Source organism: Melopsittacus undulatus, chromosome 2 (assembly GCF_012275295.1).
Source record: "Melopsittacus undulatus isolate bMelUnd1 chromosome 2, bMelUnd1.mat.Z, whole genome shotgun sequence".
Lineage (NCBI taxonomy): Eukaryota > Metazoa > Chordata > Aves > Psittaciformes > Psittaculidae > Melopsittacus > Melopsittacus undulatus.
In genome coordinates this window covers 117,987,662-118,013,235 of record NC_047528.1, presented here as the reverse complement: position 1 = coordinate 118,013,235, position 25,574 = coordinate 117,987,662, and the positions used below count along the sequence as shown (strand labels likewise).

Here is a 25,574-nt window from a genome sequence, read left to right as displayed (position 1 = left end):
TGTTGAGCTGATTAGAAATGATATGGAAGAGATAATAAGTAGATCACTTCAGAATCAGTGTGAGCTGCTTTAAATGCCCATAAAATGATGTTTCATTATATAATCTTATCTAATTTCATCCAGTTGTTGTAACTGAATATTTTTGTTCAGGTAATACCTGTAGTTAAATAGGTATATCCAGCTTCATGGGAGGCAATCCCAGCATCTGAATGTCTTTTTGCAACAGCATTAGGTTGTTGGCTCAGGAGCCATGCTTGTCCAAGGACATCTGTCAGAGGAGAGTCCTCCACTCAGTTGTAGGAACTTGGCAGAGGCTGGGAGCCAGCATCCAGCTGCTTCTTTTGCAGGCAAGAGTTCGTCCTTGTTTGATGGGTTTCAAGCTCTCAAGTGGCAATGAGTTCTAAGACTAGTATCTTTGACTCAGAACTTCCCTGTACTGCTAGCTCTCTTTGGCAGTGTAGCATATTATGGCTTGCTGCAGCATTTCAGCTGCTATACACACATCCAAGATTGTGTTTTTAACTCTGTTGAACTAGTCAGGAAGAGATAAGACTTGTATATAGTCAGATCTGTAAAGTGAACTAAAATAAACGTTGTTTCAATTAAAGGAAGAATATTTATACTGCTTTTTATCTGCTGGTTTAATAACATGATTTAAAATCACATCTTCAGTGCTTTGTGGACAATTTCATTGTGCAGACCAGCTCTTAGTCATATCAAACTTCGTAAAGTCGGTTGAGACTGAGAACTCTCAGATGCTACTCTGATGTGGCTGTTTCTTTGTTTTCCCTTTCTTTGTGTGTGTGTCTTCAACATATGTGTTGCAAAATCAGGAAACTGTAGAGGCAGTTTTCACTTCTGCACCTCAGTTTCTTTGTCAGTACAGTGGAAATAGTGCACCAAGGTCCTGCATCAAATGGCGCATTGGTAGAATGTATAGTTGTTAGGCTGAGATCTTGAATATAATACTGATGTGATCTGATTTTTGAGGGAAGGTGTTTTTGTGGTAGAAATTCTTTTGTCTCCCTCCCCCCAAAGTGGCAGTGATTTTTCATGGCATACTCAATTTTGTCTACCTTGCATCTCTAGTTTCTGCAGCATGCAACAGCTCTGTTTGAAGCTCTACTACTGCTCCTCAGCTGCTCTGCATCTGGTTGCATGGGGCAGCATTTGTGGTCTTTTGTAGAGGCTGTGTACATGGGTGACAGCAGAGTGAGGATTTCTTTAGCTGCTGTGCTACCATATGTCTGTTAGTATGTGCTTCGTTATCATGATAGGAACTTTGCCTCTTTTATTTGTGTAATTAACTTCGAAGCGTAGAACAGAGGATCATGAGGCTCGGGGATTTTACCCAGCTACGTAAATGCCTGATGGCAGGATATAGAGAATATGGAGTTAGACTCTTCAGTGCCCAGTGAAAGCCCGAGAGGCAATGGATACACTCATAAATACAGGAAACTCCATTTAAACGTAAGGACCAATGTTTTTACTCTGGGTACAAACAAACACTGGCACAGCTGCTCAGGGAGGCTGTGAAGTCTCCATCCTTGGAGATACTCAAAAGCTAGACTGGACAGGATCCTGAGCAATCTGCTGTGGCTGACCCTGCATGAGTAGGGTGGTGAGCTAGAAGATCTGGAAGGGTTTGTTTCAACTTTAGTAGTATTGTGAGTCCATAAAGGCATTATTTGTTGCTCTAAAGTTGTAGCACTTTAGTGATGAGGTGTCTCAGTTTGTGTCTTAAGCCTTGGAAAATAGAACAGCTGCAGCTTTTGTGTGCATAAAAGCTGAAGAATGATGACCCTAAAAACCAAGACCATTTTGGTCCTAGTTATCTGTTCGGGGGAAAGGTGAAGAAAGATGCATCTCAAGTCACTTAGTTTTGTATGGTACATGGCTAACAGTAAATAGTTACTTTAAGCATCCCTATAGGATTTCTTTTTCCATGTGATTGGTAAATATTCCTCTCTGGTAAGAGTGACTTCAGATATCAGGTAGGACTGGTACATGGGTACTTCATAAAGAGGAAACCCATTCCTTCCTTCTATGGGTCAAGTAAATTTATCAGCTTATGACTGATGTAGACTTTAAAAACCATTCTAGCATCATAGCATATATGGTTCACAGAAGAATTAGGTAACCAAGATACCAGGTAAAATCAATTGTCATGCATTGAATGAATTTAAAGCTAACCTTTTATTATGGCTATATGAAATTTCAGTGACAGCCATTGGCTTTATGCTTGTAAGAGTTAAATTTTGTTTAATCTTTGAAATACAACTTGATTCTAACAGTGAAAATGTGATGTTGTCCTAGTAAACCTCTTCTCTTTGACACGAATGTGGTTGTAAAGACATGTTGGCATCCCAATTGAAAGGACAGCACTGCATGTAATTTAAGAAAGCATGGGGTTTTAGTAATGCAAAGCAGCTGTAGCTTCTCTTTCATGCCACCTTGAAATAACTTGGTAAAGATTGACTTTTTAATGGTGAATTCTGTATTCATTTAATATGTTTGTATGGTTAATAGGAAAAAAGAAGTGCAAGCTTTCCCAGGCTTTGGCTATTTTATAGTGATTCCAAGCAAAGTATTTTTTGCTTTTTCACAGCTTTTGACTCTAAATATGATTTTTTTTTTAATGGTATAATCATTTTGGTCTTAAAATATTTCATTTTTTCTCTGTTTTCCTTTTTTCTTGTCTTGTTCCAGTGGGAAGAGATTAGTGGTGTTGATGAGCATTATACTCCAATCAGAACTTACCAGGTGTGCAATGTTATGGATCACAGTCAAAACAATTGGCTGCGAACAAACTGGATTCCACGCAATTCAGCTCAGAAGATATACGTGGAGCTCAAGTTTACCTTGCGGGACTGTAATAGTATCCCCCTAGTCCTGGGCACTTGCAAAGAGACTTTCAATCTGTATTATATGGAGTCTGATGACGACCATTCGGTAAAGTTCAGAGAGCATCAGTTTACAAAGATCGACACCATTGCAGCTGATGAGAGCTTCACCCAAATGGATCTTGGGGACCGAATCCTAAAGCTGAATACTGAAGTCCGTGAGGTGGGGCCTGTCAGCAGGAAAGGCTTTTACTTGGCTTTTCAAGATGTAGGTGCGTGCGTTGCCTTAGTCTCAGTGCGAGTGTACTTCAAGAAGTGCCCTTTCACTGTCAAGAACCTCGCCATGTTTCCAGATACAGTGCCCATGGACTCCCAGTCACTGGTGGAGGTGCGGGGTTCTTGTGTCAATCATTCCAAGGAGGAAGAGCCGCCCAAGATGTATTGCAGTACAGAAGGAGAATGGCTAGTGCCCATAGGGAAGTGCTTGTGTAATGCTGGCTATGAAGAAAGAGGCTTTGCGTGCCAAGGTAACAATGCCCTCCATATTCATAGTTCAATTATAAACAGGAGCTTTGCCTTATGTCCCTACTCTGTGTATTGGGTCATGTTAATTTTCTCCAAATTCTTGGTAGATTTTAGTTCCTAAAATCGCCATGAAAATGGGGTTTATTTAAATCTGTGTAAATAATGTACTTTGATTAAGGTCAAACAGCTGCTTTTTAGTTCATACAGTGCGTAGCACATCTAATCTCTCTTACCAGTCTTGGACTTGGTTTCAGTAGATGGCAGTTTTCTCAAATGCATTGTTTGTGTCCAAATAGTTGTGTGGATTTTTTTTCCTTGAACTTTGTGGCTTGATGTATAATTTTTGCTACTGAGCTGTGTTGAGTAATTGGGAATGGTCGCAAAAAAACCCCAGGTAACATGGTTTCAGGTAGCATAGTTCCTAAATGCAGATCCTTTTGGAAAATGAATATTCAGACTTCAAAATTCCATTTGCATGAATACTCTAACTAATTTTGCCCAAACTTTTGGTTTCTGTGAACTGTGGTTATGTGAATGCTCCCAAGAATGAGACTACGCATGGGATTTTGAGTTTATCCAGAGATGGTCTTTTGAACATTAGAGAAATGCATTTGATATTTCCCTGATTTTAATATCAAGTGAAATTGTGGTGGTCTGTGTTTTGCTGTTTTAGAAAAGTACATTTTGAAGTTTTGTGCTAGTTGCATCTTAAACCTCTCCTCACAGAGTGCCTCAAAGGGTGCTGGCTGTGGCTGAGGGTCTTCCATTAGATAAGTAAAAGTTAAATAGTAATCTCTAGAGATACCATGGATGGAAGGAGTGGTATCTATATCCTGGTGACGTGTGGGGGGGGGGGTGTATGTATGTGTTTGTATGCATATGCATGTCTACTGAACCTGGTTTGAGAATAGGGGCACCTATTCTTGTTATAGCTGTCCTAGAGCAAGCTTTGTAAGTCCTGTGGAGACACTAGGAGCCCACCAAACCGTAGCCACTATTGTTCAAATTAAGGTGACTTTTCTTCCAGGAAATGACAGGAAGCTGTGGGAGGAAAGGGGTAAGAGTGTGGGTTGGTTTGTTGTTGTTGTTTTTGTTTTGCTTTTCAATAGGCTTTAACGTTGGTTTTGCCCTCAAAATGAATAAACTGGGGAGCTGAATCTGTTGAGTATGTTTTTCTGCAGTTAGATATTGATAATAAGGAAACCAAGTTCTATTCTTCTGTTAAGAGTTCAGTCCAGGAGCGGATATTTTATGATTCAGAAATGCTTTATCTAGGGCTTCCTATAGCTACACTTAAAAGTGCTAAATTGTTAGTGATGCTGTTTTAATCACTGTATGTAGTCTTGCTCACTGTAGAGCCTGTGTCCTTGTAAATGGTTGAAAGCTGTTGGTGTAACGTTTCAGTTACACATGAGCACACAAAGCCAATCACTCCAGAAAGTGACAGACTACAACTGAGCAAAAGTTGAACTAAGTGAAGTAAAGTAAAATCAAATGTTTTATTAAAAACAGGTTCCCAAATGCTTGGGATAGGCAAGGCAGCTCCTACTGAGTTCTGCAGAGATTAGGAGTGAGTTCACATCCATATGTGGGTATATCATATGTGATTTGGAAGGCGTAAAATCAGTCCATAGGACTGCTATCTTTTTCTTCCTCCCTCCCAACCCTTCCTCACCAGCTGTTGATTAAGGGAGTGATGTATGATGAAACCATTAACAATAGTGACAGGTCCTTCTCGTTTATTCTGATTTAACATATTATGTTCTGCTAACTTTTATTGTAAGTCACATTTATAAATATTTTCAGTGTGGTGTGATTGAAGTGGCACTAAAAGCAGTCAGTAATTCAAAACCTCCCATTTGTTGGCATCAGTAACTCAGCGGAGTTGGAAAGCTTGGAAAGAGTTCAGTTCTGACCTCAGGCTGAAGGCAGCTCCTGCACCTTTCCTTTTCTTGTTCTTCTCTCTTTCTCTTGCTCCTTATTTTGGGGTGTTGGGGTTTAAGGTTTCTTTTGTTGTGGGTGGGGGTTGGATTTCTTGGAGGAAGGAGGTTTGGTTTTGGTCAACAAAAGGGCAGCCAAGTCAGGATCATAGAATCTGAAGGTGATCCAAGATGGTGTTGTAAAGCTGGGCTGGAATGAAGGCATCATTTAGGAAAAGAGAAGAAGCTTCAGTTGAAGTTTGAAAGAGTAACAATAGGCAATATTCTCTTCCCAGTAATTGAAAACATTCAACAGTTTAGTGTCTGTCACTCATCCAGTGCTCAGACTGTTGCTGATTTTAATTGCTTCCACCACACTGTTTTCAGGATTAGCAGGATATTATCACTGATGTTTAAAATGAAGGTCTCCAATAGTATATAATCAGCCTATTTAAAATTCACTCAGAACAGCTTTTCTTGGTACATGATAAAATATTAAGGCACAGTCATTACTCTAGGTAACACAAACTGTACTGTTGTCTGAAACTGCTTCCTTTTGTCTGCATAGCCAGATGTTGACATAAGGCTAAAGCCATTTTTTGCTGTTGGTGTACATGTACATATAAAACCATACATGTTTTATCAAAGGTATTTGTATATAAATTATCAAAAGCTGAGATTGAGCTATTTTCTTTATGTATTGTTTCTTGTTGGAAAGATTGTTTTTCTATTGTGGGTTCTAGCAGCTGATAAGCATTTTACGTGCACAGCAGTAAGATACCTGCTTGTCAGTCAGTTAAACAAGCACGACCCATTTTGCTGTCACCATCCTTGTCCTCCTTATTCTGTGTGTGTGTAGACATAATTTCTCAAAAGCAAATTGTGTACTTCACCTTGAGGAATTCTGGTCTTCATGATATACTTTAGTTTAACAGTGTAACATCTCTTCCAGCAAAGACTTTTGTACCTGGTCAGTATTTTGGGGGATTAAGTTCGTATAAGGTAAGATGTACTGGGGAGTGTCTTGGAAAAGCTGCTCTTCGACACCTTTTATTCCCCTTAGTATGTATGTTAGTTGACTAAATATGGTATATGTAATCCACCACAGACTTATTACAGCCTTGTTAGTGCTTGTGTTGTAGTGATCCTGTCTATTTAATCTTACTGTAATATTTAATGGTTGAGTAGGACTTCTTCCTCACAGTGTCTTTCTAAAATGTGTGTTCATGCCATTTTAGCCAAACTACATCTTTATAACATCTTCTCTCAGAAATAGTGCATTTTAATTTGTTTTAATTAGAGGAAAAGAAACCCAAACCCAAACCATCTGTCTGGACCTGCACATTAAACCTAATGTTTTCTGGTCTCTGTCCTGTTTCCCAGTCAACAAGAATAACTCTTTTCCATTGGTTCATCATGAAATAATCATAGCAGATCAGATCAGAGATTTGCCTGCCTTGGTGTTCTTTCTCTGACAGTGGTTAGTGGCAGATTCTAAGGTAAAGTATAAGAAACTGTACAGAGCTGCTTTTCAGGGTGTACCATTCAGCATCTGCCAATCTCCTGTTGACTTTATAAGACTTAAGGTGCATCTTGTAAGAAAAGCTATGAATAATAGGTGCCATGTTACCTGTAGTCTATGTTTTGACTTACTTATATTTTTAGTCTTTATGTTTCTGTGGTAGTGAATGCCAGATCTTGTCTTATGTGGAAAACGTATTTCCTGGTTTAAGTCAGTTGGATAAGGGTTTCCATGTCCTTGTATAGTGAGAAAGTAATAACTGCTCCCTTTTCAGCTTCTGTAATAACAATCTTCAAGGTCCCTTTCATGTCTGATATCTCCTCTAATATCTGTTTTCCCAAGTCCCTCTCTCTACTAGTGCCTTCTTCTTTGGTGGACAGGCTCAATTGCTCCATACCTCAACTTACCCTTTTTAACTGTCTCTGTACATATTGCAAGTAAACAATGTGATTTTTATGTAAAGGGCAGTGGGGCCTGTGTGTGATATTCAAGTTGCAAGTACACCAGGAGTTTATGCAGTGGTGTAGTGTTGGGAACAGCCCAAAGTCCCATAAAAGAAAAGGAGCATTCACATCACCTGCCCAGTGAGTGATTTGTATGTGGAAAAGCTACAGAGAGGAAATAGATCTCTTGATGTGAAAGTCGGTCAGTTGGGGTAACAGTATCAAAATAAATGGGAAACTATAGGATCAATGACAGAAAAAATGTCTTTAGTTCTGTAATGATCGAGAAGTCTCTTTGGGGAAGTAATGGAAGCCTCATTTCAGAAGCTGTGTTTTAAAAATGCAGTAACCGCATGGTAAAGGAAATCCTGCACTGGCAGGCTTGGACTAATAAATCTCTTCTATCCTGAATGTGTCTATTCTGTTGTTGGTTTATTTCATGCACTTGAAAGACCAGCTGTACATGGAGAACAGTATTTATCATGATGATGTACTTAATTAGCAAACATGCAATGGGCAATTGTTTATCCATGTGGGAGTGGGAGTGAGCTTGATTGTTCTTTTGAATGCTTCCAACAGGTGACCCTTTAGACCAAAACCAGGCTTTGTGGCTCCCACTATCCAATGTAAATTAAATTGCTAGGCCCAAGCAAAATGACTCCAAAAGCACCAAGTTAATGTTTTCTGCATGCTGTTATTTCAAGGTATAGTTCCAAATTTTAGTTGCTGGAATTAAGTCTAAATTGTAAATTTCCTATGTAATACTATGTAATAAAATTGTAAGCTTTAACCACTGACACAGTTTCTATAACAAAGCCAGGTGAAAAAAAGAGAATGTAATTCAACAGTCCTTCCTTATGCACATAACTTTTAGCTATTAATCAGGTAGATTGAATGGGAGTAAGGGGTAAAGGAGAGGGAGGTGAACTTCACCCACTGTGCCTGGTTATTGCAAAGATGACTTCACAAAACTTCCCTTAACACTAAATGATTCAGTGCTTCAAGTCATATGGTGAGCACATCCTAAATCGTATTTCTCTCTCTGAGTTTGTGGTGATATGAAAGGAATGCCATCCGCCGCTGCTAAATCTGAACCATAGCATGTTGCTTAATTCTTTCAGGAGAATGAATGCTGTACTTGGGATAGAAATATGTTAAACATCATTAATGCTAAGGATGGAAACCATTGTATTTTTCTTTTATGCTTTACCTCTTTTGTCTCTACATAAGTAAATACACTTGTTATTTGCTTGTAACAGTAGATAAAAGATAACTTTATTTGTAAAGAGAAAAGGGTACTGTGAGGATGTACTCAACTCTGTGCAAGTGGAAAACAGACGGAAGGCACATGTGCTTGCTGCAACTGCAAAGACAATAACATTTTCCCTTGGAAGCAGCCGAGTGGCTCAGTTATGCTGCTAACACTACAGAAGCGTGTGGTTTTAACTCTTAGGCTCTGTATGGGAATAATTATGCTTAATGAAATATAGAAACTGATCATATAAAGATCATAGAATATACTAAAGGGATCATTAAGAGAGTTTGCTTTCACATGAAATCACATTTTATAAAGCAGAGGTTTGAGGTGTATTTTCTTTCCCTTTGGGTGGAAGTATTGTTTTGATTTTTAGAAAGCGAGAAAGATGCTTTTTAAAAGTGACTCTTCATCTTTCAAGCCAGTAAATGAAAATGACAGGGGCTATAAATTATGAATCAGTTGATTTGTGAAATATTCATTGTTTTCATCCCCTTTATGTTCTATAGGTACACAAACAGAGCACACAATGAAGGATTTACCTTTTCGCTTGGAATTTATTCAGCTTTTACATAAATTATGTCAGAGATCTCCAGATTATTTTCCCGACAGGAAGAATTATGTTGCACTGAATACTTTGGAAAGATCATAACCAGCTTTTAATGTAACATTTTCTTATTATTATGGATTTGAGAAGTATTTTCTAATTTGTGTATCATAAGCAGTAGATTTAACATGCAGGTTTTCAAGGCAGGATTCCTGCACTGGAAACTTAACATGAAATATTCTGGAATTACTTAAAAAGATACCATTTTGATATGACATGAATTTTGATAATCCAGATGATGAAGCTAGAAAATGGTTTCACTGCTCTGGAGTTGAGAATCTCAACTAAGTTTATTGGAGTTTGTGATAGAAATGTTGAAATAACAACATGGTCATAACAATTTCTATTCATTTTCAATGTTCACTTATTAGGAACCTAGTGTTAGAGGTCTTTAACAAAGTGTACTAATACGTCTCTCCTAGTTGTTCAGTACCACAGGGTTAAAATGTGACATGATTGGGTAATTCAGAATTGAATGTTGGTATTTGAAACTAGCTTTGAAATGGAAAGGATTACTTAGGAAATATCTGTTAAAGTGTTAATGGCTCACAAAATGCAACTTAATATAGCTGCACTATGTGTTTGTTCAATCCAGATCTCTTACCAGTTTAGAGGTGGTGCTTTTGATGCCACATTGTGTGTGTTTTGGCAGTTTCTTCCTTATCCCCCTTACCTGCTTTTCAAGGAACAAAAGAACCCCCCAAACCCCAACAAAAAAGAACAACACTCCTCTCTTTCACCCTGAAGTAGTGGAATAGACTGGGTATTGACTGAGACTCTCTACAGTTTAACAAGTATGTATGAGACATTTACTTCCTCTTTTTAACCCTGGAATTTTCACCCTAAAGCTCCAACTCTTACGTGTTTAAGGCCACTAGTGCTGACTTTGTGCAGGGTTTTCAGCAAATATCTTATGGATATCTATCACTGAGAATCCTAAGGGATCTTGCTGGCATTTCCTTAACCTTTTCATTTTAATGGCTTTGCTTCTTTGGAGGCTTTCAAAAGATTAAAAACTAAATTAATAGTATCATCCCGAACATGTTTTGCTTGTATTGTCTTTGGTGACTTTCAATATCAGCTTAGCTCAGAGTTGCACAAAGGTTGGATTGTTGGTGTGAATTCATTGAATACATGCTTTTTTCCATCGGTTTCTTTGCCACTTGTGTCTGTGTACAGAGCTATCCGACAATCCCTTATTAGTTCCAGAGTGGAACTTACAAAGGCTAACAGGGTCTGCATTACAACTGACAGCTGGTACTAGGCTTTAATAGAGAGCAATTGTAGGGAGAGCTGTAAGTTTTGATAATGTTCAATGAAAATGCTCTTAAAGTAAGAACCATCTTGAAAGATGAGTGCAAGGCAACAAGAATCTTCTTTATGTTTGCCGCTGCTCAGCATGAAGCACAAGATGTTGTCAAAACATGCTGTTGGCAGACATCTAAATGACCAACAATTGATATCAGACGTTATTGAAACACTTAGGCTGCAGAAGTATCAGAATTAACTGTTTCATTGAATGACAAACTGAATAACAGAGTTGTATTTGCAATGTCTTTCTTTGTATTTGAAATTGCAGTTTCATTCTTGATAGTAGAAGAGGAATGTAACAACTTGGACTTCACACAGTCTTTTTAGGGGAGAGATGGTAAATTCATTGCCTAGAATTTGTTTGTAACGTCAGCTTTTAGTACCTGCCTGCATTGGATACCTTGACAACTGGTGTAGCTGTTGTGCTAAGGCAGAGATAGACCTAAACAACGACAAATCCTTCATGGGTCAAGGAGGTGAGCTGTTTCACTGTCATGAATCTGTGGGTTCAGTGGTTGTCTACTGTAAGGTTAAAATTTGATGTGATAATTTCAAACAGCTGCTCTTTGACAGAAAGATTCACTTTCAGCAAGGGAAAAAAAAGCCATATGGTAGAAGTTGACACTGCGCCAAGCCTGAGTAACTGCAGAAGTGATACAGGACAGTTCTCTTCAACAACAGGGTTGAAGGAATGTATTTTTCCTTGCCATCGGTATGTGCAGTCTGTGTGCTTTTTTGAATCAAACCTTATCCCATGATACTACCTTTGTAGTTATTTCTGAGTAATATTTTTTTATTAATAGCAATGATTAAGTGACAGAAAAGGATTTTGAGCTTTACAAATGCAGTTTGTTTGTAACCTTGTCCAGGCCACTGTCTGTGCTGTAACTCATCAAGGTTTCACAGAAGGATTGCTTCAAAATGTGCAGCCAAAAAGAGATGTCCAACACCTGAGTTTATATGCTTTAAGCAGGATATTTAAGTATTCATTTAACACTGCCTTGATACATATGCTTACCTTCTAGTAAATTGTGTATGTGAATAGCATGAAACTTAATGAAAGTCGTCATTTACTGTGCTCAGCCTAAGCAGTAGTGGTCAGTTTACATGTAGGAGTAAAGTGGTCATCAAGTGCTCAAAATCCTAGGAAGAATTGTTTTGTCCTCCAGTTTTCAAGTTGTAGGTAAATACATGGACTCTTTTCTCTTTTATGTGGCAGAGCTTTTTATGGAAAGAGAATAACAGAATAGATTACTTGGAAGTAACCAGCTCCTCACTCTAAGAAATGCCACTAAGCAAAGATGCCAAAAATCCCTTACCTCTAGGCATGCATCTGGTTTTGTTCCCCTTCTATATAATGAGAATGGGGCACAAAATTGTTGTTCAAGCAAGAAAAACCTGGTCTTGCATTCTCTTGGTGGGGCATGGGGGGGAAGAGAGGAAAATCTCTAAGGTGATTACTATGAAGTAGTGAATTGAAATGGTCTCTCCTTGCCAAGCTGAAGTAAGAAAAGCAAAGTTTGGCAAATATACTAAAGGCAAATACGAAGCGTGTTCTTTGATGCTTTGCAACCTTATGCAGAGTTCACTCATACAGCATTTGACCTAAGCTGAGCAGCACCTTACACTCCGTTGAGAGGTAATTCTAAGCTTTAACTATGCATTTATATAATTTTTATTTATACATTTATTTAGCTTTTTTATTAATATTAGTCTGTAGGATACAATAAATAGAATTGTTCCTTTCTTTTTACAATAAATGGTGTAATGTAGTCATTACTGTTATATGAAGAAATACAAGCGAGTTACTTAAGAGGCTATAGTTCCAGTTTAACAGGGCATCTCCAGCTGCCGTAATATGCTGGTTTAGATTACAAAACAACTTGAATTCTCTGAAGCTCTAACAGGCTTTATTTTCTTATTTTGGTAATGCAATCCTAATACCGAGATGACAGGTACGGGCAGTTATTGTAACAAGCTGCTCTTCAAATCTGTTCTAGGAAATTCCTGGTTTTGCTCCCAAAAGAGTGATGCGGAAAACTAAAGCAGGGCTGAGGGCCTGTGACTTGAAGTGAAGTCAAGGTGTATTAACCATGAACATGAGATCCCTGTTCCAGCTGTAAAACTGGTGTTCATCCTGACAAGACAAAACTGAACAGGTAAAAGTTGGGTAGGAAGCAGGATGTGCTAGAAGATGTTGTTTAGCAATCTCAGTTAACCACAGCTAATGAGCCTTCTGCTTCATAAATTAATAGACCATTCACTAAGCTGCATTTTTACACAGTGCAAAATGTCTCTGACTTGTCTGAGTGTGGAGATGTCCAGAGCTTTCACGTGAAGCGTGTATAAATATGTATTTGTTAACACAGGAAATTGAATTAGAAAGACATATAATTGCTACTTGTGCATGCCATTTAACAAGCAGTGATGGTCTTGTTTCTCATACTGTGTGAAGGGATGAACTGGCAGTGAAATTAACAGTAAAAGGGGAATCAGCTTCCATGTCTTTTCTCTACCCACACAAGCCACAGCAGATGGTGGAAGAAAGAAAGCTTAAAGACATATTTTAAAGGGTCAGAACAGGAAAGAACAGGAAGAGAAGAACAGAGGGAAAAAATAACCTGGTAAGTAAAATATACCTATGTAATTGTATAAATAATGGTGAAAACTAAAAGGCTCTCATGAGGAAAGGAAGAATTCTGGTTTGAGTTCAGGCAGCAGTATGATTTAATGCTATCTTTAAAAGAAGAGGAGCATTTGTGCAAGGTTGTTCTGTGCCTGAGTGCTAAAAAGGCATTCAGATTTCAGCATGGGGGAAATGTGACTGTTTAAAGTTTGTGTTTGGGTATATGATAGGTCTTATATGGAAAGGGTCTGCAAATAGTAATAACAATATTGTAATAATGTGTGTTACACTGGGAGAGTGAAAGCTGGTCTGAACTATGGTAAAGGGGGACACATCTCTGTGTTTCAATGAGCACTAAGTGAAGTTGCAGTCTAGAACATATTTGTTGTTCTCCCAAGAGCCTTCCCCTCAGAGGAGAGAGGCAGCATGGAAATGATCTGAGTTTCTTCTGGCCAGTGTTTTAAGTGTTTCCTTGATATTTCTTTTACATCACTGAATTTTGGGGAGTTCTGGGTATATACCTAGCAGCATCTCGGAAATGATGGGAGCAGTTTCAAAGCCAAATGGATCTCATCCTGAACTGAATGGACTCTCTTCACTCTTTGATGATTCAGAGAGCCTGCAGTCCAGTTAACCTTGCCCTGTTCTGCACAGTACTTAGTAGAGGGACATGAGATAAAGTGCTTGCCAGTGGTTGGATATATATATTGTTTCCCTTTGTAAGAATGATGTAGAGGTGTAGTTGATCATCCTCATCCTTTGGGAACAGTTGCTTCATGCCATGTTTGTAGGCAAACAGCTGCTGTGGCCTGGGATATGATGTGTGTGTGGAGTGGAGCTGTGGCAGGGAAAGTCCTGAGTCCTCCTGGTCTCTGACCTCTCCGTCCACTACCTTATAGCAGTGAAGAGGAGGATATCAGGTAATGAATCCTTGAGAGGGCTGGAAGAATGAGGTAACAGAGGTTTTCAGACTGAGTAGGAGTTAATCCTTGGTTGCCTCCAAACTGCAGCTGTGCTGCTGATGCACAGAGCATCTGAAACCTGACTGTAAAACAGATCACATTAGTTCTTTCTCAATTGCATTTCTAGTTTTACTGCTGATTCACATCTGCAGTGAGATAACAGCCTAACCCTTTAATTCTTAAGCTCTTCCCTGAATAAGTAGGTTTTGCTCTTTCCCCCAAAAGTTAAATATTAGTCTTTTAATTGAAAAGCACACAACCCCTCTGAAATCCTGTGGTAAAAGCAGGTGTTCAGGCACAAGTCTGTTTAGTATAGAGCTTATTTAAACATGGATTAAGGGCTTCTTTGGAACAGAGTACATTGTTTTTCTGTGCAATCATTGCTTTGCAGAGCCAGTGTGTTTAAATTACTGCCTTAAAAGCGAAGCATGCCATCTATCCCAAATCCTCTTATAATTAGGGATTATCATATAGCCTGTCAGTTGTCCATTTGTTGGGAAGCTTTCTTGTCTGTCTTGCAATCAGCAGTGAAGCTGTTAAATCACACTGGCATGGTAGCATCAGGTCCCCAGATGTGCATCTGTAGATTGCACATCCATGAGGTTGAAACAATTGTCTGATCTACCTGTGTTTTCTCATTTTTGTATGGCAGGAAAAATACTGCATTTGTGAGTAATACACGTGGTGTGTAGGTAGTTTCTAGTAGAGACTAAAGGCCAGCTTATAATTCCCTTAAAAATAAAGCAGAATAAAAAGCATCTTGGGCACCTTGGATGTCTTGTCCTGTTCTTGCCTTCTACATTAGTCTTTTGGCTAGAACTGTGGTTTGAGGGCAGGAAGAGGATTTTGCCCTGGATCAGGCTATCAGATTCCCACACCCACTGCCCAAACACATGTGAACAATAGCTCATGCATTCATTGTACTGTAGGATATGACTGACTTTGTAGGGTGATCTGGAAACTGGGGAAAAAAATCTTCACTATTGCTGTGAGCTAGGATTTTAGGAGTGCTCTTGGCATGTTAGAGATGAGGTGTTTTGATACAACCGTGGCTTTTGGTCTTTTATTCCAGATTCTCAATCTGATTTGGGGCATTGCGAGCTGTTTTGTGGTGCTTGATAATGTGTTTTGTTGACTTTCTGTGGACTGTTTCTGTGAATTGACAATCTGGCTGTATCCAAAGGTTGCTTTAAAAACAAACCAAAGAATAAATGCCATGTTGCACGCTGCCTCTGCAACCAATTTAGAAACGCTTGCTCTTTCTGGATAGAAGTCATATCCTGCAGTGATTTGAGGAGGTTTAGAAAGTATTACTATTTCCTTCCTAATTATGAAGTTTGGAGTTAGATGAACTTGACTGTTATGTATTGGAGACTCCTGGATATAAGCAGAATCACTCATGCCAGGTCCTATCGGGACTTTGCTTGGTGTTGAGTTGAGAACATGAAGAGCTGTGATGTGTCTGGTTTTCGGTAGAGTTTGAAAAAGAGAAAGGATTTTATGAAGACAGCTATTGACAGAGGTATAAGATGTATTTAGAGTCCCACCACAGTCATCAGGAACATGCTTGCAAAGCTTGCCTACGTTCTAATAACATGTTTCCCACAAAATAAAGGCTTGTTCATTCTGCAGGAGTTCCAACTGGAGAGAAACAAGTAAAAATGGCCACTGGCCCTACGGCTGCTTTTCCCTGAGGAGCTGAGGACGTGTGCAGACAAGGCAGGAGGGGTTGCAGTGCACACAGCACGCCTCACCTTCTGCTTCAGCAGCTATTCATAACATCAAAGCCTTCGTTTTTTGTCTTCTTTGTTGTTGTTGACATAACTTTTCCCTTCACCTCCTCATGCTGCGCTGGACCTGCAGACCTCTGCACAGGCTGCTTTTTTATCCTTGTCTGCTGTGTTCCTGTTATTCTAAGAGGGAGTAGGTGGGTAGAGCAAGGCAGCTTTCCCATCTCAAATAGCTGGCAGGCTGTTTGGCTGAGGATTGATGCTCGTTGCTGGCTCTCAGTAGGAGTCGGTGGAACCCGTGACAGAGACAGATGATGGCACGCTGGAGCCTGTCAGCTGAAAACGCAGTGGCCTGAATGAGAAGGAATGCTTTCCTCATCAGAAAAGCTTCCTTTCACCTTCTCTAAAGGTGGGACGTGGGGGAATGGTTGCCTGGTGGAATAGGGTTTTTCTTTTGTCTTTGCATTTTACAGGCAAAGTCTCTTAACTCCATATAGGGATTGCTCCTGCTGTCTCTTGAAGTCAGTTGCAAAGTTCCCATTGATTTAATGGGAACAAGCCAAGCATTTCAAACAGTAAGCAGTTCTTGGACAGATGAGAACATGTGGCTTTTTGATAAAACGCTATTCCTTTTAAACAGCAACGTATCATGATACAGCTAGGGAAAGCAGTGCAATAAGTCAGTAGATGCATTTCTTTTTGTATTTGTGAAATACCTTACAAATCAGATTATGAAATCAATTAGGACTGTGTGAATTGTTTAGCCAGTTTATCCAGTGAAGATCTTCAGCTCTGTCAATCATTCAAAACCACTTTGTACTGCAGTTTAAAATACAAGACAGTTGGTGTGCTAATATTAGTCAAGTGTTATTCTTTTAGATTCCAGTTGGCTAGCCTCTATAACTAACATCACCATGAGTTTTTAAACATTGCAGTGAAGTATGTAACGTTTGTGTGATACTAATTTAAGTGCAGTTAGGAAACAAAAGCAGTTGACCGTGTGGTTTTTCTAATCGAATGAGCCCAACTTTCAAGTGATCAATTTAATAAACAAATGTGTAGCTAAAGAGATTCTTTAGCAAGAATTCAGTCTAAAAACAGTGTCTTACAAAGTAGAGCATCAGCTGAGCTTCACCAGCACAAGTATTTGCAGTAGTTGTGTATTGTTGAATGTAATTTGGTGCAGCTGAAACTTAGGTTAGAATATAGATATGCTGAAGTGGTTTGCAACTGTCATGCTCCTGCCTTGTAATTTAGGAACTTGCAGAAATCACTGCATGCACAGGACTGAATTTCCAGCATGCCTGAGGGCTTTGGGTCTGCTCTTCTCATTCAAATAAATCCTTTCAGTGCCTTAAAAGAAAACCTGTCCTTTCCCCCCCTCTTTTTGACTTGTTATATATTTTCTCTCTGTCATACCTATACATATATCTCTGTGCAGATACATATAAATACATAGATACGTCCCACAAAGACAAGAACTGAAGGCCTGGCCTTTACTTGCTTTGCATGTCTTGAGAGAGTCATTTATAAAGCACAGGACAGGGAGATTTATTTGAAAACATATGGAAGCCATGGGGGTGAAGCCTGAAGAGGCTACTTGTCCCAGCATGGGACGCTCCATCTTAACCTGAACAGGAGCTGCTGGATCAGGCTGCATGACCCCATGCTGGGGCTGGCAGTCTGCATAAACTAGGCTTTGTGACCAGCAGACATATTTGGCTCACAGACTGCTGCTGCCACATAATATATTGCCCTGTTAGTAATGCCAAGTAACTAGACTTGCAATAGAGTGATTTCACCTAATGCAAGGTATGTTAATAAGTGTTACATGTCTCATCTAAAAACACATAGTTCTAATGTGAAAAGAAATTGAGTTTATGTGAATTTAACTGAATTGGTGGAGAGAAACAAACTTTGACATAAAAAATAATTGACACTTTTACATGTGGGAGGTCTGTTTTAATGCTCGATTTTAAAGACTTAGCTACCAAGGCGTATGCAGTGAAAAGAATCAAAACCTGGTGTGGAAATTAAGTATTAATGTTATTTAAACCCCCTAGCAGCAATAGTGTCTGTAGCCAGGATAACGTTTGTTTGCTAGGCTTAATCAGAACTGTGATTTGGTTAGCTTTTAACAGCTGCTTAAGTCTGGTTTACCCTGAGGAAAGCTCATCATTCATTATAGCTTAAAAATAATTATTCAAATCCTGCAGTAAATTATTATGAGTGGGTGTTTTTTGTTAATACTTTATAGTTAGCATTTTCTCAGCTCTGCTCAGAAAAGTCCCTTTTTGGGGTGGGAATGAAAGCTCTGTCTAATATTTCACATATATGTATATAGCTGTTACATGTCACCTTGCAGCTAAAGGCAATGGCTCCAGCCCGTTAGGGGTGATGTGCACCATTGCTGCTCCTGTTCCACACCTGAATTCCCACCTGCACTTTAGGGTGGATCTTCTGGGCTTTCCTGCAAGCACCTCTGTGACTTGCTCTCATAACCTACTTTTTATTTGCTTCCTGACTTCTAACTTATGTTTATACCCATTCCCCCCTTTCCCTTTCTTTCTTCAGTGTCCAGTGATTGTATAGCTCACCCACACTGTGTAGTCCTTCTTGACTGTTGATTGACCTTTTGTTACCAACTGGATTCACCCAGCTCAGGAATTCAGGAACTCTTCAGTTAAATCATTGCTTCCAGCATTTCTGGTCAATATACCCCCAGGGGCTTTTCTAGGGGAAGAACAAGAACAGTCTAAGTTACTACTTTCTCCTCCATCATGTTCTGTTCTTGTTCACAGTGTGTGTTAAACACATTATTGTAGTGCAGCTTCCGTCGGTATTTGGGGAGCAGGTCCTTTCTCATACGGAAACAGGCAGGCTGCTGGTTTTCAGACCAGATTGCACATTGCCTGCTTTGGGATTCACAGGTGCACACTAAAAAAGTCCATTCTCAGCTCCAGGAGCAACTTTTTCATGTGCTGGCTTGCCTCGGTCCCAAACACACTGAAGCTCTGTGCTGAGGACTGTGATGATGCCAGGGTGACCCACAGGAAGGGGCAAGCAGTGATCTTGCCATACAGCTGTTGCTAAAGCAAAACCATCTGTAAGGTCAAAGGACCTGGGGTACATGGCCATTGAAGGAGGAGTGCGCATATTACACCCCAAAAGGTTTGTGAGAGGGCTGTGTGCTTGTAAAGGCTCAAGTTATCTGAATGCTTTGCTTTCTTTTCTTTCTCTGTTTGGTATAATTGGCCTGCCATGTAAGTGCCACAAAATCAGCATGGTTGTAAAAACAATGCTGGGTTTTTTCAGTGAAGGTGGGCTAAAACACACCTTTATGTTGTGGGAATACTTTAGCTCTGTTAAATGACAGATTCCTGTTTCCCCTGTATCTCATCAAATAGTGTCTTGTTCGTATTTCATTATGCTGATGATTGTATTTGTGAAGAAGCCTCTTTGTTTAATGATCAATCAGGGAATTTAATTCATTAATCTAAAAGCACTCCACAGCATGATAAAATATCATCTGCAGTTTCCAAATAGAGTATTAAAGTCAGAGAAGATGAAGTTGCTTGGTCACATAAATCTGTGGCACAGTGAGAAACAGAACTCAGAGTTTTGAGTCTCATCTCTCTCTTGCTTCATGAACTGTGGCCACCTCATCACTGTTTGAGAATGATAAATGCCTTCCATTTATAAACGCATATGCATGTTCTGGTAATACAGTCAACAATGAAGCCTTTCAGTATTAAGTGAAAGTATTCACAAGAGGCAGAGCCTGTGGTCCTTAAGCAGACAAAGCTCTTGTGGGCTTGGGTCGGAGTTTTGCTTTGAATGATTACTAGACCAAGCTCATAATGTGTGTTTAAACCTCCTCAGGGGAGGAAAACATCTAGCATGAAACAAATCAGAAATGAGATTTTCTGTTTTTCCGGTGGAATGAAAGAGAATAAATGTAGTATCACTGTGGATGAGATCATATGAGAAAGCCCTTTGCAACAGAAGCGAGCTGACTTTTGCTGTTGCTAACATGGGTTTCCTTGAGGACAGTTAAAGTTTACCTTCCATAGTTCATCTGACTGATGACTTACAGTAAAGGTAATGCTTTTGTTTGTGCAGTAAATTATGTGTGAATGCAATGGGTGTTATTCCTAATTAATGTTCTGCAAAATAAGGTAGAAGTTTAGTGAAGGACCTCACATTTTGTGCTTTTGCAGACACATTAATAGGCCTTTGGCTTTGACAGTTAAGTTTCAAATGAAAGGTATTCTTTCTTAAAGGTCTTTTCCAACCTAAATGATTCTCTGATGCAATGGTTGATTCAACTGTTGTGTTCTCCAGGTCACTGCACTTTAAATACATAGAGATGGAAAAACCTATTGTGGACAGTTGTTTTAAATACAACCACCACTACCCAAAACATGCAGCCTTTAGCAGGAAAACATTCTGGAGGTGAGGGTACCTTAGAGTACTTTGATAACACAAAATGTAAGAATTGGTGTTTTCATCTCGCCTCCTCCTTCATATACAGGGCATCTGTATTCTGAGATTAAGTAATAATCTTCCTTTCTTCTAATGGGGGTTGTAAGAAACCCTGGTGTTTACATACAGAACATGAAAATGTAGCCTGTCTTTCATTCCTATAGTCTGTAACCTTTCCTTGTTTGTCTTTAGGTATTTTGTACATAGAAAAATGAGTAATTCAAGAGGAAATGGAATCTAATGAAGTTGACCGTAAAAGGCCATGTAACACGTGCTTACAAAGTCAATATTGAAAAAGGTTAATTCTTATTTCTTTTCCTTTTTGTTGCTTTCATTACTTGTCATAGTGAATTTGCTGAGGAATTGCCAAGTAGCTAAATGTAAGTGTTCTATGTTGGGCTGCGGTGCTTAAATGGGTCCCAGCTCACTGATCTTTTGTAGTCTTGCTCCTCCCAGGAGCTGCTGGCAGCAGTGAGGCTTCTTTGAGTGTCTAAATTTGCTTGTATGTATGCATCTCAGAGCAGAGCTTGTACCCATCTTGAGTGTTTGTGTCCATATTTACATGCACGTAGCGTAATTGGCACAGGTATGGAATGCACTTTCATGCATTTGCACTGGGCTGTTTATAATGATGGCAGAGCACCATCATTTGATTGGAATATTGAATGCAGCTGTGAGCAGCCTTGCAGGTCTCTCCTATCTATACAGAAGGATTGTGCCTCATGCATGTTCATATGCTGTCATAATAGTTCAATGGCTTCTTCCAGCTGACTGTGCAGGGATAGTGAATGTGTGGAATAAGTTAGAATATCAGAAATAGTGTTTTAAACACTCTCAAACCCAAGTGTTTTTGTAATACCAGGTGGTAAGCTTCTAACAACCCTATTTTTTCTTGGATTTGTATGCTGAAGGGTAGATTGTTAATTCACTTTCTCAGTCACCCAAATATGTATGCACATGTGCACATGTTGTCAATTTTGAGAAGGGATTTCAATCTTGATGTGATAGTATTTTTGAGCAGCAAATTGTTTGGTGAAGGCTTTTCCAGTCAGTACTAATCATACATGTCTCAGTAGCTTTGAAATCATTCTGGTTTTGGAAAAGAAATACATTTTTCTGCTTGAGATATTGAATGCTCCTACTAAAACCATCTCTGGCCAAAGATGAAGGGGAGAAAAATTCAATCAGCAATAACTTCCCTATTCTTTAAAGTATCGTAGTTTTCAGTTGGTATAATTGGTACCATTAGTAAAGGTTCCTGGCTCAGGAATTCCCTCTACCACAGATAGCTGGAGTCTAGGAAAATAACTCGGAGGAAGCATCAACCCATTTGTCTTGTTCCTATACCCTTGTCAAGCATAGACGGAGAGATGATTTCCAGTAAGGAAAGAAGTCTCTGTGGATGTGGGGTCTTACTTGGTAGAGTGCTTCTTGTTGTAGTCCTTGCATTTGTAAGGATATGACTATGAAATTTTACCCTAAAAAGCAAGTAACCTTATCTGCAGCTAACTGGCATTCAAAATAAGTGAGTGCAAAATGCACGTTCATTAGAGAAAGGAGTATCATAGGAGGTCTGTAGGCTCAGTCCCATTTTTTTCTGTCTGAAATTAGCTGATACTTTATGTGTACACTGAATGCATTGCATTTAGTGCCATATCTCTTATGCTATCACTTAGTGGTGCCCAATATATGAATGTTAAGCTTTTGGACCAATTCAGGTTTATGCTCTGAGTTTATAAAAGTAGTTACTCTTCCATTTACTCCAGTAGGGTCTAATCAAGGTTTGAATTCATACTTCCAACACAGTAGATGTGAATGTGAGAAACTAGAAAGCAAACAACAACCCATCACCACCCCCCCCATTTTGTTGATGAGAGGATGAGGTGTAGGGGTGTAACTTGTATGAGATTTAACTCTGATGGAACTGAAACATGCTGCTGTTGTAGAGATGTATTTGATAAACAACTGCTTCATGTTAACAAACCAGCAAAAGGCAGGAAGAAGGTCATCAGGTGAATCTTTATCAAACCTGTCAATATCTCTAAGTCAGATTATTCCCATTACCCTGGAGCTATGGCAGAGAAGTCTGAGGACAGTGAGAGGAACAATTGTGAAGAGCCTAGGTACTGCTTTCATAGCTATAGGGATGTTAATATGTTATTTTTCATGATGGTGTAAAAGGAGATTTATTCACTTGAAAAAAAAGGTTAAAAGCATTAAAAATGGGTTTTCTACATGATTAAACATTCAACAGACGGGAATACCAGACCCAGGCTTACGGAGCTCAGAACTGGTATAATGTTTTTTCCTTTCTGAAACAGCATAATTAATCAAGGCAATACTTTCTGATAGTTTCTGTGCAAAGTAATTTGCTTCCTCCTTGTCTCTCAAGTGACAGATTGCTGGAGTTGAACCTGTGATCAGGCCCCTCTTTGACAGACAGCTTCCTATTTCAGTGAATGTGTCCCTAGCCTGGTTGCCTTGATTTATAATAGCTGAGGTTAGTGTGAAATTAAAAATTAATTAATTTAAATGAATTTGTAATCAAGCAGACTGGCCTGAGCTATGGAGGTGTTAATGGGTCTCCTGTTTGTTCCCTTCCAGCCAGCTGATCCTTCAGAGTGCACAACAGCTGCACAGGCAAAAATTACATCTGAACATAGGGTCAGGGGTCTACAGGTTCAGGTTAAGGAAGAAAGTGTAGCAGCTTAACATAACACATTGGTAGAGTGGTCAAGAGGGGAGCCTCTGTGAGTGGTCATTGGTGCTAATCGTTGGTATTTGCTGTTGCCATTTGGGGTGCAGATGTCTTTCCAACCCTAACTATTCTATGATGCTATGATTCTAAATACTTGAGGGACAATGTAATGGTTTTGAATATGTAGGAGTAATACTTGGTTATATGCTGATCTGGAGGGTGGAAACGCTTGAAAACAATAATTGGCTTTTTGAAGTGAATAATTTGGTCCTTACTGTGGTTTATGGGAGGTGTATAGCACATCAGAAGCCTCGACAGGGAAGGTATGTTGATGTAGGTCAGGTAAGTCATTTACACAAGCTGCAGCAGAGATTTGGATGCCATGGAATACTCACTTCTATCCTGTTCAAGGTACAACCTCTTTCATGGCAAATAAGTTAAGAATAGTCTAATTGACAGTAAGAGGACCACTAAATGCTTAGTGGCATGATGTATACAGTAGAGGAATATGTCATAAACCTGACATGACTGAATCCATCATGTAAAAAAGAAATCATCTCCTTCACAGCAATTCTTGTATTGCAGGGAGGTAATTTTCTGGAAACTGTTCCTGTCAAATGGAAACATGTGATACATGATGCACTAGTTTTTCATCAGCTTCTCTCTTATTTTCCATGTGAGGGAAGAAGAGAATGGTAGAAACAGGTACCCCAGCACATTCCTTATCTCATCTGCTTTCTGAAACACATTTGTGATGTATTTCAATGCAAGATGAGCAGTTAGACCCCAAATTGTAAGATATGAAGTGTTTCCAACCTCTACTGATACAATAGGTTAAATAGGCAAAAAGGTGTGATGCTAGCCTGATAAACATCCCCTTTTTCCCCCATATTTTCAGTTCTGATGATGTACAACTTCAGACTCTGCCTGTCCTGCTCTGTTAAGTAATAAAATGATATCTTAATTTAGGGATTTAGTGAATTTCTCCAGTTTGTACCTGTCTGAGAATAAAACAGAAGGGATGAATTACTGTGGGACTAATTTGACCAACTGAGAAAGTACAACTTGATTTGAAACGAACCTGTCATTATAACATTTGACCCAATATTGACGGATTGTTTGACTAACTATTCCCATGACAAAAAAAATCTACTGGCATTAGTCTGTATGAGGCTACAGATATGAGGCAATTATGAGTTATGCATAAATGTTTCACTTATGAATTTATCTCTTCAAGGATGGATTTCCATTGACTTTTGCTTCTCCCGGAGGACCATGGGTTAGCTCTCTGTTTTGAATATAATTTTAATCGATCTGTTTGGGGACTCAGTTCATCCCTAATAGCTCGGAGTCATCTAGTGTATTTCTGATCTAAATTGAAGTGGAAAGAGTAGGTCTAACTCACGGGGATGCTAATCTTTCATTATTGGTTCTGTGACTAGAAGGAATACAACCGTGCCTCTGTCTGATTTGCTTTGAAGGTCACTTTAATTCTTTGAAGGCTCGGGAGAAAAGTGTGCATTAATAAGTATCCCTCCCATCTTCACACTGTATTGCATTTGTTTATTCATTTAGAGATCTGGACAGAGCAGGAAAAGCAAGGAATAGCCTCATACAGCATCCCTTTGCAAACACCTTAATGGCTAAACCTCTGTGTGTGCGTGAGTGTACATATGTACATGGTTATATGTGTGCACGTGTTACTTTCTCTAAAGCTGTTGTGAGATACCCTTTCTGTTGGAGCAAGGTTGGTTAAAAAGATGTTTTGCCTTCTCTTAGAGTTGTTACATGAAAACCCAAAAGACATTTAAAAACATCAGTGTGAAGTATTTTCTAACATGTTACACCATAAATGCTAACTGTAATGAAGCATGGTAAATATAAATTTGCACAGTGGAGACTTTACCTTGAGCTGAATATTCAATCAGCAGTAGATAATCAGATTGAGGTATCAATGTGTGAGATGGGAGACAGCTAAACATTAAGATGAATGGATTCAGTTTTTCCCTATGAATGGATTTCAGTTTCATGACTGACCCGAGACTGGTGCTTAGTTTGTTTAAATGTTGTATTTGAATCTGCCCAAGCAGAATTGATGTATCCTCAGCCATCAGCTTAGTGAAGTATGAAAAAGTGACCCAGCTGGGCTAGGAGTGTCATTTGGGAAGGATGTGTAATACAGAGCAATTGATCTGTGCTGCTTCTAGAGAGACATTTGGTGGACAGAACCACAGATGGTAGCTTTCCCAGTTTCTGCCTGCTTATCCCAGTTTTATAAGGCAAGATACTTACTAAATGTATATAGAAATGAAAAATAAGACTAGCAATGTATAAACAGGGCATTCATAAAAGCCCCATATGGATTTATCCTGGTAAGTATCTGCCACAGGTTTAATAGAGTGGCTTACAAGTAGATGGAGATGAGGGTTTGTACTTGAAATGTCAACATACATTATTATTTTAATGTAAAAGCACATATCTTTGACCTACTTTGAGATACATAGATTATGTTGTTTTCTGGTAGAGCAATATTTTTATGCTATTAATGAAAATGACAGTTATAAAATTATTAATATTCATTTTGGCACTCAGTGTGCTTTTAACAGTTAGATACCTTCTAAACAAGGGGAGACAGATGGGTTGCTTCC

At 39.1% G+C, this 25,574-nt stretch overlaps 1 protein-coding gene across 1 annotated transcript in view; it reads left to right on the top strand.

Moving 5' to 3' along the window:
- Positions 1-2,760: 2,760 nt before the first annotated feature.
- EPHA3 (EPH receptor A3) overlaps positions 2,761-25,574 on the top strand; it is a 132,738-nt gene continuing 109,924 nt past the window's right edge. Inside the window, exon 1 of the mRNA XM_034074459.1 lies at positions 2,761-3,370. Within this exon, the coding sequence (XP_033930350.1) occupies positions 2,776-3,370 (595 nt within the window). The 5' untranslated portion in view covers positions 2,761-2,775. The remainder of the gene's footprint in view (positions 3,371-25,574) is intronic.